General features: G+C 38.7%; 1 protein-coding gene across 1 annotated transcript in view; it reads right to left on the reverse strand.

Annotated features, from left to right (window-relative positions):
* The window catches only part of CUBN (cubilin), a 265,197-nt gene that overhangs the window by 32,927 nt on the left and 214,835 nt on the right, over positions 1 to 17,435 (reverse strand). The window contains exons 58-59 of the mRNA XM_052651051.1: positions 16,507 to 16,636; positions 11,775 to 11,992 (exon numbers count right to left, since the gene is read on the reverse strand). Of these exons, the coding sequence (XP_052507011.1) occupies positions 11,775 to 11,992; positions 16,507 to 16,636 (348 nt within the window). The remainder of the gene's footprint in view (positions 1 to 11,774; positions 11,993 to 16,506; positions 16,637 to 17,435) is intronic.

The following is a 17,435-nucleotide window of genomic DNA, read 5'->3' on the forward strand; positions in this document are numbered from 1 at the left end:
TCGTGTCATGGTAAAGGGACTAGTTTTAAACTGGATTCTGATGAGTAAAGGGGGAATGCTATAATCTCTAAGGTAATAACTAAGAGAAACCGCATACATAGGTAATAGTATTTAAAAGAGAGTGATAATTGATTAATTTAGAAAAGGCCAAAAAAGATAGCTAAAGAAACATAACAACATATGGGGCAAACAGAAAACAATATAGGGGTCTATTTTAACCCAATAATGTTAGTAATTTTATCAGATGTAAATGTGATACATTCTCCAATAGAAAGACAAAGAAACCAAAACGCAAATACATTCTTTGGAGTACAGAAATGTTCAAAGTGGAGAAATTGAAAAATATGTCATGAATTGAAAGAAAGCTAGGGAAAGAAAGCTATACTAAGTCAGCAATAGTTGACATTAAGGCCAAAAAGAAAAAAGGACCTTGCAGAATGACATGAGTCAATTCACCAGGAAGACGTAATAATTTTAAATGTAGATGTACCACACGTTACATTGCCTCAAAGTAAAATAAGACCAAAATTCTGAGCTTCTAATTGTCGTATATGGCTACCCACTGGATGACAGAGTCACCAAATTCTCCACACCAAAACCAAAAGTTCTTATTTCCTCCTGTGAAACCTTGTTCTCTCCTCTAAGTTTATATTTGAATAGTGGTATCACATGATATTGCCCAGAAACCTTAGTATCATCATGCTTTCCCTTTTCCTCATTCCTGTTCAAAGACTACTACGTCCTCTCGATTCTTCATCTTAAATGCTTCTCCTTTCAACTTCTTTATTTTTGCACTATCACTGTTCTCATCATCCCCTGCCTAAATGACTGCAATGCTTTCCCAAATTTTCTTGGCCTAAAATGTTGCTCCTACTTCAAAACAGACTCTGATGCTGGGAAAGATTGAAGGCAGGAGGAGAAGGGGACGACAGAAGATGAGATGGTTGGATGGCATCACCGACTCAATGGACATGGGTTTGGGTGGACTCTGGGAGTTGGTGATGGACAGGGCGGCCTGGCGTGCTGCGGATCATGGGGTCACAGAGTCGGACACAACTGAGCAACTGAACTGGACTGAACTGAACTGACCTGACTTCAGAACATCCTCCTCGCAGGTGCTAGAATGTGCTTTCTAACACAAATCATATTAGATCATAGGACTCTCCAGCCTCCAGACAATTGATGGTTCTATGTGCCTGTGGTACACAGCCCAGCATGCCCACCCCTGCCTGTCTCTCCTGTCTCAGCCCCTACTGTCCTCCACCCGACATCCCAAAGCTTTAATAACAAAGAGCAGGCCAGTCGGCAACCTCTGAAATGGGAAGCCTCTGCAACTTTGTACAAGCTTTTTCTTCTCCGTAAAATGCCTATTTTCCCAACAGATGCCTTCTCAGCCTTCTGAGTTAATATTATTTGTATCTAAAATTTATTCCATTCTAAATGAGTATCAGGGAATGTTTTAATTTCCTGTCTACCACAGCTCTATGAGGTAGTTACTATTCGTGGCCCAGTGTACAGATGAGAAAGTCAAGAGGATAAGTGACTGTTCATGGTCAAATTTGCTGGGATGTGTAAAGACTGAGTCTGAACCTAGAAAGTCTAGCTCTAGGGCTTGCACTATGTTTATGAACCACTAACTACAAGTCAGGATTCATCATTCTCTGCAGTGCTTTCTGAAACTTTTTTTTTCCTGTATTTTAAAAAACTTTTACTCAACACCAATGTACTTCAGATCCCTTTCTTCCTGCCTCTGCTGTCCTCTGCACATACGTCTGACAAAAGCATTTGCTGTGCATAATTTACAATTATTTCCTGACTCTTGAATAAGATTCTCAAAAACAAGGACCTTGTTGAATTCATCTTTGTGTCCCCAAAGAAAAGCTCACTGCCTGCATAGTAAATGGTGAATGCTATTGAATAAGCAATTAAGGAATGCATAGAAAATATATAGATAGATCTTACTGGATGGATCTTTGCTGTCTAATCTAAGTTTACAAGGGGAAATCTTGGGACTAAATATATTTCTTGAATTATAAAGTTGTAACTATGTTGTAAACATATTATGCATGTGTTCGTGTGTATGTATGTCTATATATAACTTTTTGGTCTTACATTTTATCCTGTTTCAAAGATAACTTAGTTGACTTTTGTGGCATATATCATTGTGAAGAAACAATTAGCAGAACAACATCAAAAAATATCATCAAAAGATTTAAAACACTGCCAAACGGGTAGTTTTTTGTAGGAAAATGCTTGTTTAGCTAAAAACTTGAAGTTATAAATGATGTTAGGTTTGTTACTTAAGAAAATCCATTCTCTTAATGCTGAATTTCAGAAGGCAGAGAAAATATAAAAATTTTTAAAACTCCAGATACTTTAACATGCAGCAACACTACTTAGAAGTATGACTTTTCTCATCATTAACAAAGTCAAAAGGTAGAAAAAAATAGGAAAATGTTCTATTTAGAGAGAGCAGGATTAAGAGCAGTGTGCTATTCAATAGTCATAATATAAGTTACAGTAGAAAAGATGTGAAATTCATCAATCCAGACCAAGTATACAATAGCATCTAATAATGTAAACAAGGGCATGGAATTGTTTTGTTGTTCTCAATGATATATTAGATTGCACACTATACTATTGATATTTAAATTTTATGACCCTGATGGCAGAGCTATTTAATGGAGACAGGGATTATTTCCCCAATTCTGCTCAAGATGTGCTAAGAGGCCCTGCCAAGTCAATTTCTGTGTGACTCTGTTCCCCAGTTTGTAAGCTAGAGTATATAGTAAGAATGCCAATCAGGGTTATAGCATAAAGATAAATGCCCAAATTCCTTAATTTTGCTGGAATTTTGTGAAAGTGAAAGTCGCTCAGTTGTATCTGGCTCTTTGTGACCCCATGGTCTATACAATCCATGGAATTCTCCAGGCCAGAATACTGGATTTGGTAGCCTTTCCCTTCTCAAGGGGATCTTCCAGCCCAGGGATCAAACCTAGGTCTCCCACATTGTAGGTGGATTCTTTACCATCTGAACCACAAGGGAAGCCCAAGAATACTGGAGTGGATAGCCTATCCCTTCTCCAGGGGATCTTCCTGACCCAGAAATTGAACCAGGGTCTCCTGCATTGCAGGTGAATTCTTTACCAACTATGAGCCATGAGAATTTTGAGAAATTTTTACTAAACTGAGGGCTATAATTTGGAGGTAGAAATTTTTGTTATATAGAAATTTATTACCCTCATATTCCAATGCAATTATATTCCATATACTTTTGCTAATTCTTTACCATTATGCCGTGCAAAGCTGATATGATAGACGTGATGTTTGTCAACATTAGAAAGATAATGGCTTTTTACTGTATGTGTGTATATGTACACATATAAATATAAGTATTACTTAAAATATAAATACTACAAATATATCTTATGTATAATGTATTTATAATATAAAATATATTCATATAAATGTAAATATCACATAAATTTAATTTTTTGCTATAATACATTATTTATAAACAGTATATTTTAGTAAATATATATATTTTCCTTTTCTTCTGGTAAGGAGGAAGCAATGACTCTTACTGCTTATATATAGTAATATTTATATATAGTAATATTTAGTATTATAAATAAAAATATATATAGTATATTTATAAATATAGTATATTTTTACTATTTATACTATAAATATACCATATTTATAGTACAAATATATATAAATATAGTATATTTATACTATAATATATTTATAGTATAAATATATATAGTAATAGTAAATTAAACTGGCAGTTCAGATGGTAAAGAATCTGACTGCAGTGTGGGAGATCTGGGTTCAATCCCTGGGTTGGGAACATCCCCTGGAGAAGAGAATGGCAACCCTCTCCCATATTCTTGCCTGGAGAATCTCATGGGCAGAGGAGCCTAGTAGACTACAGTCCATGATGATTGCAAAGAGTCAGACACAACTGAGCGACTAACACACTGACGTTAGTAAATTAAATGCTCTATTTAGGACTAGCTCAAATTGGAAAGCAGGCAGAGTCAAATGAGAAGATGAGAATGAAGAAAAATATCAACAGCTCTCTCTCTCCAAAAAGTGAGAAAAGAAATGACTTGCTTTTGAGAAAACTCACCCCCAGAATCTCTCATCATCCTAAGTATGTTTACTGATCTATGTGGAAACCATGTGGGCAGATGAGAAAGAGGATGAATTTAGGAGACAGTCCTACCTGATTCCAAGGTTGGCTTTACTTCTTACAAATACTTTGACTGCAAGCAAAGTACTTAATCTCCTAACTTCTCTTTTCCTCCCTTGGAAAATGGGATAATCCATTCTGTCTCATGGGTGGTTGTGAGGATTAGATGAGAAAACCCATGCAAAGCACCTCTTGTAGAAGCTTGGTGACAGGTGGACAACCAGGACATCTTCACCTGGGAGTGAGCTGAAATTAAAGCTCCCACACAAAGGTAACAGAACAAAGAGAAGAATATAGTCCCTGATAATGTTTTATCTCTAAACAATTAATTTACAACCAAAGAATCTTCTTCACTGTTTATGCTGACCAGGCATAAACAGACAGTCTGCTTGTATGTTCCTGGAAATACTATATCAAAGCCAGGACCAGTGAATACGGGTAATGATTATTACAGGAAACTTATGCTTATAAATAATTTAACCCGAAACACCCTGATGAGGTGCGCATTTTTAGAAGGGCTGGAGCAGTTTTGGATATGCAGAATAACTGTTTGCTAGCTTCTTGTTTTTTCAGTGCTTTTCAAAGTGTTATAATTTACTATTAACTCAGTTTTATCACTGAGATTGGTTTTCACAATACCATCTGGTTTTATTTTCCCAATGACAACCCTATCCTTCAAGGGGCAGCAATATGATCATTCAAGATGGGGGTGGAGAGTGAGAACACAGACTGATATTGGAATGCATTTTAATAAAAACCTTTCCTTTTTTTTGGGCTGATGTGGCATTTTATTCCAATTTACTTGCTTTGGTACGGTTTTGGTGAACTAAGCATTTGGTGGTTTCTTTATCATATTTCCACATCCAGGGCTCAGCAAAAAACCCTTGTCAATAAAACCCACAAAGGAGAAACCTTGCCTTTGACATCATCTCCCAAGAGGAACCTAATCACCAGTGAAAGTTGCAATACTTATAAAGAGCAGAAATAAGCTTAGTTGAGCTTTCTGCAAATGGGTTTATAATTTCAGCTCATCTCATTGTCAGACTTCATCAGAGGGAGCAAATGACTTTAAGAGAACAGACAAACAACACTGCTTTCACGTAATATCACCATTACTGCTAAACTAAGGGTTACCTAAGCAGTGACTTACAAAGTTATTCACTTTGTAATTCAACTATCTTATTGTAATTGTACTTTTAAAAGTAATGTCATCTGGCAGCTAATATCCGGCTGCTAGGAAGGACCAAAGAGACACAGAAACATTGCTAGTGTTGCTAAATGTTTTTATGTTTATTTATTTATTTATTTTAATGTTTAGCCATAGAACTTTAGAATGCCTCTCAAAGTCCAAACTTAACACCAAAAGTATGAAATTTACAAATAACTAGAAGTAAAAATCTGAGTTTGAGATGTTGTTACATTTGCCTCCATTTGTTGTGATTTTATTTTCCATCTTCGGGGCCCCAGGCTGTCATCAGCTTTCTCTGTATACCTTTTCATCTCTCCTGTCCGCCCTTACAAGTAACTCTTATTCAACTGCCTCAGCTTCCTCCCACCGTTGCCACCTATTTCCTTGCAGCACGTCTGAGAGACAGTTTCCAAATATTATGGCAGCAGGTAAAAATCAAGAGAGCAGACACACATGACCCGAGTGCTGAGTCTGACCTAATTCTCTAAGGATGAAGGTCATTCAGGTCACTACCCTGAGTAATAGCAGAACTGTCTGCACCACGACTCCATGTTGAGAATGAGACGAATCTAGATATAATATAATGTATAACACATACATAGAATACATAATGTAAAGTAACTTTACATTTATCCACCTATTCTTTAATTCATTCATATAGCCAATATTGATGGAGTAATAGCTATGTGCTAGGTGTCTGCTGCGTGTGCTAAGTTGCTTCAGTCGTGTTTGACTCTTTGTGATCCTACAGACTGTATGTAGCCTGCCAGGCTCCTCTGTCCATGGAATTCTCCAGGCAAGCATACTGGAGTGGGTTGCCAAAACTTTCTCCAGGAGATCTTCCCAAACCAGGGACTGAACCCGTGTCTCTTTCTTCTCTTATATTGGCAGGCAGGTTCTTTACCACTAGTGTTACCCAGGAAGCCCAGGTGTCTGCCAGGCTTTGGAATTTTATTGGAATTTAGCTTCTGATTTTGGCTTTAAGTTATAAAACGTACTTTAGGGTTTGCTGGTTAGATTTAAGTGCATGGTGAATATAAAAGAACTAGAAATAATTGCACCCAGCAGTGCTGTTGTTGTTAATAATGATCTTATCTCCCCTCCTCTGCCTTAGAGAGAGAGTGGGGTAGGTCATGGGACCTTATAGAAATCCAGAGCTTTAATATTACTTTCTGATATATATCAGTTCCTTTTTGACATCTCAGGTACTTTACAGAAATTACCTACTGCATCCCCATCAAATTCTTGAAAGGCAGAATATAGTAATAATTCAAGTTGATCTTTTTTAGTGGATAAAAGCTGAACATAGTCACTAAACCTGTTTTTTTAAGTAACGTATTCTGCAGCACTTTAGCATTTAGTGACTATGGTCCAACACAGTCAGTATACATACTTTGAATCACTGATTCTAATCCTGTATCTAGAAGTTTCATGCCTAATGTGATGAGAATGTCAAAAACAGACTGACTAGACAGTACTCTGGTGTGAGATCAGTAAAATAAGAAGAAAAGGGGGCTTTGATGACTTAAAAGCATGTCTGCGGATCTGAAATGTTGGGTGAGTGACTTAGGTAAGCACAGCCAGGGTGGAAGCAAACCCTGGTGTTGAAGGGGGGCAGAACCAAACAAGCAGAAGTGGACAGGATAATGGATACTCTTGAGTGTCAGTTGTGCCCTGTGGGGCTTGCCCACTTCAGCACAATCCATAGGACTGATGCCTGTTTAAACTTCATGGGACTGCAGACACCACTGACAACTGGATGAAACATTTGTCTTCTTTCCAGAGAAAGGCTCAGATCTGCAGATAATTTCAGATATCCACAGATCCTAGGAGCTCAGGATGACGAGGTCCCTGGTTATCAGTTATCCAGAATCACTTATTCATGTAGAGTAGGACTGATGGGGAAAGTGAGAAGGCAGGTGTCTTTCACAGGAAAGTGTCAGCCCCCAGGAAGGGCTGACTTTGTTTCCTCCTTACCTTCCACCCCATGCTAGTGGCCCTTCATAGCAGAAGCTCCATTAAAGAGGAGACCCAATTTCACCACATAATTCATTAGCAACAAGCCAGGGGGATATTTCCCTCAAATTTATTCTGACCTATTAGCAATATAAATATAACAAATGTATGAGGAGAAGTTACCTAATGATTACATAATTGTATGAGTTGGCACTTAACTGACTTCTGAAAAATTATAGCAGATTTAGTATTGTCAAGTGTGGAAGTGAAATAGCAAATTTGTAAACCTCTAGGGTTTAGGTAAAGATGAATGAAACTGAGCTGCTGCTGACTAAAATGGCCTCCATTTCACATCAATTATTTATTCAGGGAAAACACTGCCTTCCAACAGTTTTGGAAACAAAAATTCGCTGTCCCATCCATAAAGTCATTTTTTTCTCTCTTCACAGGATGCTCAGGGCAGTGTGAAATGGATGACACTGAGGTGAAAAGTGCATATTATTAGCCAAACTTAAGATTTTTATCTAGACCTGTAGTGAAAATATCCTATAAACCCTAGAATTCATCATACCCTTTATGGTTCCTCTCCCTTTTCCTCACCAGAAACAACAAAAACCAAATCAAACTGAAAAGCTATGCAGAGCAAACAGTGAATTTGTATGTATGGTCTTGAAAGGTTTTTAAGATCAAAACAGTACAAAATTTTAATACTCAGGTGTTCAGTAAAAATCAAAACCACTAAACATAACTTAAAATTATTCTTTAAATATCCCCAAGTGGCTGATGGCATTTATACATGACGAAGAGGTGAGAGGGGAACTTCCCTGGTGGTCCAGGGGCTAAGATTCTGTGCTGCCAAGGCAGAGGGTGCGTGTTCAGTCCTTGGTCAGGGAACTAGATCCTGCATGCAGCAACTAAAGGTCCCATGTGCCACAGCTAAGGCCCAGTGCAGCCAAATACATATTTTTAAAAAAGGAAGAGGTGATGGGCATGCAGGGGTAGCACGTGGCGGGTAAGGAATGAGCCCCATTTCTGCTCTCTGCGTGTAAACCTTTTCTCTGTGACTAGAAGAAAACCGTTATTGACTGAAAGTGTCCAGTGTTTACAGGTAAGCAGGGGCTTTACAGTGCACGATTTTTCCTTCTGTGCTACTTCAGTTCAGTAAAATCACATGAAGTCCCAAACTGTCTTTTGTAGCTCAGAAAAACATCATAATTCATGAGGTTAGGGAACACTGGCTAAGCTTCATGCAGGTGACGACCGTGTAGAGTGCTTTAGGATGACTTCAATGATCATGCGAGAATATACTAGGTAAAAGGAAAACAATTTGAAAGTGGGTAGAATGAGCTATGCAATTACATGTCATTTGATTCTAAAGTCTGTGCTAAAGGCATGGATAGATGAGTTCTTTTGTGCAAAAAAGCTCCAAAGGAAAGTAAAGTTGTTTTTTTCAAAATAGCCTTCCGTGTTTTGTATGCCATTTCACTTAGGCAATTCTATTAAGGCAATGAATGCTTCCTGTCTACCCATAAGACTTGCTTTCAAGTTATTGTTGATACAGCTAAGTAGAGTTTCTGATTTTCTGATTCCATTTGTCACAATGTCTGCGTTTTATTGGGAAGACTTCAAAACACAAATGTCTAATTGCTTCCCTCGAGAAATGCATGACAAAAATCACATACTAAATGTAAAGAAGGTGAAGGTAAGCTCTGATTGCTATCAGAGGCATGAAGGTTGGGCACAGCATGGGGTAAACAGAAAGAAAGAGTTTGAACACTGAGGTAGAATTCTTATTGTAGAAAACACCCCAGGTCTCTCTGAGTACTCACAGTAAGTGATTTATTTTGTGAGCTTTTTGTTTTTAGAACATTGATCACTTCTGTATTCAAAGTGAAGAATCAGAACACTTCCCAGAGTCAGATATAAATGATCTTAGACTATGCCACTGATGCTACAAGTACAGATAAACAGAGAACTGGTTAGCTACTTTGTATTTTAATGAACTTAAAGTTCTAAGCTAAAATGGACAACCAACAAGGACCTATTGTATAGCACAGGGAACTCTGCTCAGTGTTATATGGCAGCCTGGAATGGGAGGGAAGTTTGGGAGAGAATGGATATATGTATATGTATGGCTGAGTCCCTTCACCGTTCACCTGAAATTATCACCACATTGTTAATTGGCTATGCTCCAGTACAAAATAGGGTTTCCCCGGTGGCTCAGACAGTAAAGAATCTGCCTGCAATGCAAGAGACCTTGGTTAAATCCCTGGGTAAGGAAGATCCCCTGGAGAAGGGAATGGCAAACCATTCCAGTATTCTTGCCTGGAAAATCCCATGGACAGAGGAAACTGAAGGGCTACAGTTCAGGGAGTCACAAAGAGTTGGAAACAACTGAGCAACTAACCCTTTCAATACAAAATAAAAAGCTTTCTTAAAAAAGTTCTAAGCTCGTATTTACAGATAATTACTTCTCAGAAGCAGTGCTATTACAGGGGTGCTATTTTTGATTGAGCCTCTCACCTGGATTTCTCTTTTACCTTTAAATGGCTTCCTGATCACTACCTTGTGCCCAAATTGCTTCTCAAGCTTCAATTTCCTCCTATATTTCTCCATTTAGATATCTCATAGGTCCTCCAACCCAAAATGATCCAAACCAAATATAATATTTCTTCCCTAAACGTCAGCCTCCTCAGGCACCACTAACCAGCGAAAGAAAGTGAAAGTGTTCGTCGCTTAATCATGTCTGACTCTTTGCAACCCCACAGACTGCAGCCTGCCAGGCTCCTCTGTCCATGGAATTCTCCAGGCAATAGTACTGGAGTGGATTGCCATTCCCTTCTCCAGGGGTTCTTCTCAACCCAGGGATCAAACCTGGCTCTTCGACATTGTAGGCAGATTCTTTGCCCTTTGAGTCACTAGGAAGCCCCTACGAACCAGTGAGCTACCCACAAAAAGTCATTCTCAACTCATGTCCTCATTAATAAGCATAAAGTTCCCAACACTGTACTTCCAGAGTATTCTACCTTCTGAGTATCCCTGAGATTTTTCACCTTTCCTTCTGTTTCTATTCCCCCTGTATTTGTTTGAGGTTTCAACCATCCTCATCTAGAATTCCGTAATGAGCTTCTTCCTTTAGAGGTTAATGAGTCCTCCAAGTCTTTCTCGGTTTCCTGGATAGCTCATTTGGTAAAGAATCTGCCTGCAATGCAGGAGACCCTGGTTTGATTCCTGGGTCAGGAAGCTCCCTTGGAGAAGGGATAAGCTACCCTCTCCAGTATTCTTGGGCTTCCCTGGTGGCTCACATGGTAAAGAATCCACCTGCAATGTGGGAGACCTCGGTTTGATCCCTGAGTTGGGAAGATCCCCCGAGGAGGAATGGGCTACCCACTCCAGTATTCTTACCTGGAGAATCCCATGGACAGAGAAGACTGGTGGGCTATAGTCCATGGGGTTGCAAAGACCTGGACATGATTGAAGAATTAAGCACACAGCACCAAGCCTTTCTCTACCCTGCTACCACTATGATGCTTCTAGAAGCAGAGTCTGGACATGTATTACTTAAAATTCTCCCAGGCTCCTCACCATTTTAAGGATAAAGTCAACATAGGCCACAAGGCCTTTTTTTTTCTTTTTGATCTGGCCCTTGCTATCTACAGGCTCAACTCCTACCATTTTCATGGGTGATAATGAGACTCAAATCTCGTTTGAGATAGTGCTATAAACAGACTTTATCTTTAAATAGTAGAAAGACACATTTGTTGAATCGTTTTTTTTTTTTTCACTCAACATACCTTACATGTAATTTTTATTTTATTTATTTATTTATTTTTTTCTCATCAAAATCGGGTCTTTCTTATGAAAGAGGATTTGGAGTACAACCTCAGACAAGAATAACAGCACAGTTCTCTCTTACGATGTCTATTTCACTGCACTCTGCCTACAGAGAGGAGCTAGCTAGTCAAGTTCAGAGTTCACTGCGGGGGTTGCCTTGCAAGTTTCAACCTCAGGCTCTTAGTCTCCTGGAGGTCAGATCAGCTAATGTCCAGATGTGTGTGTGTGTGTGTGATCAGCTAATGTCCAGATGTGTGTGTGTGTGTGTGTGAGATCAGCTAATGTCCAGGTGTGTGTGTGTGTGCGCGTGCGTGTGCGTGCGCACACACGTACTCAGTCACTCAGTCCTGACTCTTTGTGACCCCATGGACTGCAGCCCACCAGGCTCCTTTGCCCATGGGATTTTCCAGGCAAGAATACTGGAGTGGGTTGCCATTTCCTTCTCCAACATACCTTACATGTAATTTTTAAAACCAAAATTTTATGTGACATCTTTCTCTAAACTTAAATGAAGAGCAGCTTTAGACAGGTGAAAAAAAAATTAAAGCAGAACTGTAACAGTTATAAAAAACAGATTTACAAGTCCAAAATTCTTACCCAATGTCTGCCGGAAAGTTATCCTCCAACCTCTTGCTGTTTGAATTGAATCTGTCTTGAACACCAGGAACATACTATTATTGCTGCTCCTAATACTTGGTGGAAGGTTGGAGCCACAGAATTGGCCGAGAAGGGGATCACTGATGTTAGAACCATCGTAAACTGCCAAGTAGTCTTCAGAGCAGGAAGCCGAGGGAACCACATCAAAATCATTGAACCTGTGAAATGAACCTTGTTAATAGTGATGCTCTCCATTTGTACTTCCATTAAATTACAGCTTAGCTCTTATTTTTTAAAAAAAGATAGGACAAAGGTTAACAAGCATCAACGATCCACTTGCTAGGAAACATTAGAAATAATATACTATTTTACTGATCAGTTCAAAAGTTTAGAGGAAATTTTTTGAGAGACTAGAATATGGCAAATAGATGGGGAAACAGTGGAAACAGTGAGAGACTTTAGGTTTTGGGGCTCCAAAATCACTGCAGATGGTGACTGCAGCCATGAAATTAAAAGACGCTTACTCCTTGGAAGGAAAGTTATGACCAATCTAGATAGCATATTAAAAAGTAGAGACATTACTTTGCCAACAAATGTCCATCTAGTTAAAGTTATGGTGTTTCCAGTAGTCATGTATGGATGTGAAAGTTGGACTATAAAGTTGAGTGCCGAAGAACTGATGCTTTTGAACTATGGTGTTGGAGAAGACTCTTGACAGTTCCTTGGGCTGCAAGGAAATCCAACCAGTCCATCCTGAAGGAAATCAATCCTGAATATTCATTGAAAGGACTGATGCTGAAGCTGAAACTCCAATATTTTATCCACCTGATGCAAAGAACTGATTCATTTGAAAAGACCCTGATGTGGGAAAGATTGAAGGTGGGAGAAGAAGGGGACGACAGAGGATGAGATGGTTGGATGGTATCACTGACTCGGTGGACATGAGTCTGAATAAACTCCTGGAGTTGGTGATGGACAAGGAGGCCTGGCATGTTGCAGTCCATGGGATTGCAAAGAGTTGGGCACAACTGAGTGACTGAAATGAACTGAACTGATGATAAGCTTTTGAAATATACAGATGAGTAAGACACAGCTTTGGATTTCCAGGATTTTATAGTCAAGGACATATTAAATCTCTTTGACATTAAGCTTTGACAAGCTGAACTGATACGCATTTATCATTTGAGCAACACTTTAGTTTCCCAGTCTCATTAAAAATATGGTATTTACTCTGCTCCCTTGTTACTTTTGTGACATCAAGTGGTACTATTATCCTATTATTTATTTATGGGAAGGATGCTAATATAGCAGAGTGGAAGAAATGCTGGTTTTAGAAGCAGAGCTTCATTTTCATTCTTACACTCTGTTTCTTTTTAAAATGGACTTTATTCTAAGGTTAAATGAAGCTATATGTAACTAAAACCAAACTAGGGTACCTGGCATATAGAAGATGCTTAAAAAAAAAAAGACAGAAAAGGAAAAGAACAGACCCAACAAAATATTATTATTTCTGTGATTTTGAAAACCAGGAATATGAAATAAGTTATTCTTCAGAAAAAAAAAACATAAGAAATCAATGGTACAAAGAATGAATTAAATTCTCTTGCACCTCACTTTACTGCAGTGAGCAGTAATTCACACTTCAGATCACTGTAGTCATCATGGGCATGTTACCACTCATCCCAGCTCTGGACCTTCCTGACATTTATTAGGATTGTCTTTTTGTGACAGACACTAGAGGTCTGACATGGCCCTAAGAGATACTTTGGCCCCAGAAATGTAAACAGTTGTCATGCATATTCCTTTTGGAAGAAGTTTTAAGCACTACTACTCAATATGCACACTGCCTTCCACTGCAGTGATGATCATGGAAGCAAATGCAAAATGAGTTTCCATCAACCTGGGTGGCTGAGTGACTATGTTAGGAGGTGATTCCTTGCTGGACCACTCTAGATACACTCATACAAGTGAGAAAGAAACTTGCTGAGGTAAGCTACTGTGCTTTGGGGTTGTTTGTTATCACGTATAACCTATCCTAACAGATACATCCCTGACTTTTCTTTCTATTGCCTAACATAGTATTTCTTTTCTTTTTTATTGAAGTATAGTTGATTTACAATGTTGTGTTAGTTTCTGATGTACAGCAAAGTGAACCAACTATTCATGTATATATGCTTCTAGATTTTCTTAAGAATTATGGTGGGTTTATTATAGCTTTAAAAAAAAAAATCTGTTTAAGTTATTTGATATCCTGTCATCATTTTGGTAGGTTCTTCTTCTGTCTCAGGTGTTTTTGTTTTCTAGTGGGTTGTTCGTTTGTTTTTTTTTGTTTTTTTTTTTTTTTTTGCGTCTTTTTGCTAGCCTCTGTTCAGTTCAGTTCAGTTGCTCAGTTGTGTCCGACTCTTTGCGACCCCATGGACTGCAGCATGCCAGGCCTCCCTGTCCATCACCAACTCCAGGAGTTTACTCAAATTCATGTCCATTGAGTTGGTGATGCCATACAACCATCTCATCCTATGTCATCTCCTTCTCCTGCCTTCAATCTTTCCCAGCATCAGGGTCTTTTCAAATGAGTCAGTTCTTCACATCAGGTGGCCAAAGTATTAGAGTTTCAGCTTCAGCATCAGTCCTTCTAATGAATATTCAGGACTGACTTCATCTAGGATGAACTGATTTGATCTCCTTGCAGTCCAAGGGACTGTCAAGAGTCTCTCCAACACCACAGCTCAAAAGCATCAATTCTTCAGCGCTCCGTTTTCTTTATAGTCCAACTGTCATATCCATACATGACTACAGGAAAAACTATAGCCTTGACTAGACAGACCTTTGTTGGCAAAGCCTCTGTAATAAATAGCATATAATATGGAATACTTCTTAAAATATCTCATGATTAGAGAGGATTAAGAAAAATGATGCAGTATGTTAAAATGATACAATATGTTTTGGTTGGCTGAATGTTTTCAAACTGATGATAAAGATCAAGATGAAAAGTTTCTTAATTTTTTTTAACCATGTGCAACATTTAATGTTCCTGTAATAGAAGAGGGCAAAACAATTGCTAGATAACTTCCAAAACTACTACTTTCATTCTTATTTTCTATAGACAATACATTCATTTTCCACAACATGAATCCATGAAGAACAATAAAAACCTGAATTTCCAGGAGGGATTCAAAGCTTTTTCGGGTTTGCATCATTTTCCCATGACAGCACAGAAAATATCTGGAAAAACCCGTTAACCCAGAAAACCTCATGAAACTGGCCTATTTTGAGAGCCTTGAAAAATCTGTGTTTTACTACAGTCTACAACTTCTGCGGAACCTAGAATAGTATCTGTTTCATAGAATGTAGTTTCTTAGAAAGAATATAATAAATAGTTTTCCAAACATACTGATCTGACCTTTGACTATGGTGAGCCCCAGGGCCTATATATATATTTTAGCATATGCTATAATCCTACACTGTGAGAATCAAATATTGGGCCATGATGGCAAATGACAGGAACTATCCCTTAAGCTTCCTTTCTGAGCAGGTGATCCCTTCACAGACCTCTTGCTCCTGGCCATCTGGCAGTTGTTGTTTATGCTTTTGTTCTAAGGACTTAAAGGGTTTTTGGCTTTGGAGCATGGCGTCCTTAAACAGTCTCAGGTGGGAGTTGCAGTGTTCTTCAGGATCCAGCCTGTAGCCCCTCCCCATCTGTTACAGGAATCAAACCTGGTGAGACCCGCCTTACAGTCCAAGGACCCATTTGATATGTGAGTCTCTGGAGGTAAACTGCAGAGAGTTTACGACTTGGGGGAGAGAATGTGATCACAGTCATATAGGAGGAACAGAGGTAGGAGGAGTCCTAGCCCATTAAGCGTCTATAAAAAATTCTACATTGCCATAAACTACAGCAACTTTCAGAGTTTTCCACCACATGCTATATATCACTGAAACACAGGAGTCAGAAATATATTATCTTGTATGACAACAGTTGTGAACTTTATCACTTGGAGAACTGCAGGTTACTTTCCCTTCATCAGTCTTGCTGGAAGTAGGCAGGATCAGGGGAGAATTTACTGATGATATAAGATACCTTGTTGAGCACCAGTTTAGAAATATTCTGAAACAGGAATAAAACAAATTTCTTAAGTAATTAGAAAATTTATATTTCAAGAGAGAGCATATGGAAGGATAAAGGACATGATTTGGGGAGGAAATCTGGTAAGGATTTTTTTGACTTTTCATTTAATAGTGTATCACTTTGGAAAAGTTCTGTGATGCTCCTGAGCTTCAGTTTTCTCTTCAGTACAGTGAGATTAATAATATATACCTCATATGATTGTATGAAGAACTAAATAAGAGAATGGTGCAAGTGGTCATTAAAGTTCTTTGTGTATTATATGTCTCCAAAATGAAAACTGCTTTCTCTTGCCCTCCCCATACCCTTTGAGATAGGCTTATAACATTGCACCCCATTATATAAACTCCTTCAAAACTGTTGGGAAAACTCCAACAATTGTTTGAGCTGGTGGAGTGCCTGTTTTTCCCTGCATGACCACTGGTTTGTGCGGAGAGTAGGGAGGCCATGTCCTAGGCTACCAGGACCACAACACAGACTCACTTTCTCTTCCTCCAGATTCTCATACGTACCTCTGATGAGCATCAATACTCTGCATCATTAAAGGAATATCTTCTCTGTAAACAGAGCTGAAACAGTTTTATCAAGAAAGTAATGTGTCTTACGTACTTGAGCTGGATGACTCTGTTGCTCCTGACAGTGATGGTGTAAAGACAGTGCATGTTGTCAGGGTAGTTGGAGTAGGTATACAAAGGGCTCTTGATGACTCCAGTGGAGAGATTGAACACACCGCCGCAGGCTGGGATAGAAGTGGGGGATATGCAGAGAATGATTACGACTGGAAGCAGAGGAAAGTCATTGTCAGACATTATTTACTATGTTACCCCCAAGAGAGATGATAATCATTTGTCTTAGAGCAATATAAACCTCCCTTTATTGTGTTTACAAATAATTCATGCTTTTCCACTGCCATGGAGGGAACAGACAGTAAGAAGCAGGGAAGAATGTTTCAAGGCACCTCTTAGAATGGAATAAATCTGAGTCCAAAATAATGACCAGTGTGAAGGTAATGAGAGAGAATGTTCCATGTGCTGGAATAGAACCGTCCTTCTTTTACATTGAAGTGACACATTGAAAGAGATGACAGTGATGGCTGGAAGTTTAGAAAAGGTGTGCTGAATGCAAGGCACATCAGGGGCTTATGAACCCAGGAAGGACTGTGATCTAAACAACTTAAATAATATAGATTGGAGTCTCCTTGTCCATGATAGACTATTACAAGGTGATGTTCCGGAAATCACTTTTGGAATAATGGAGTTAAGTTTTCTTTTTGGGCTCACATGCATAACTCTTGGGTCCTGTGTATTTCTAGCTAGTCCTGAGACTGATAAGGACCATATTCACACAAGTTTTATTGAAGAAACAAGGCCTATCCCTTGCCCTGAGGCCAGCAATTAATAGCCCTCAACCCTTAGTTATTCCTACTAGGCAATAAAACAACAGCTGTAAAAATGGAATGAAATTCTATTGTAAAAAAACATAGAATTTTTATTTGTTTGACCTTGCATGTAATATGGATGAACTTGCATTACCCAGTG

This window comes from Budorcas taxicolor, chromosome 13, assembly GCF_023091745.1.
Source record: "Budorcas taxicolor isolate Tak-1 chromosome 13, Takin1.1, whole genome shotgun sequence".
Taxonomy (NCBI): Eukaryota; Metazoa; Chordata; class Mammalia; order Artiodactyla; family Bovidae; genus Budorcas; species Budorcas taxicolor.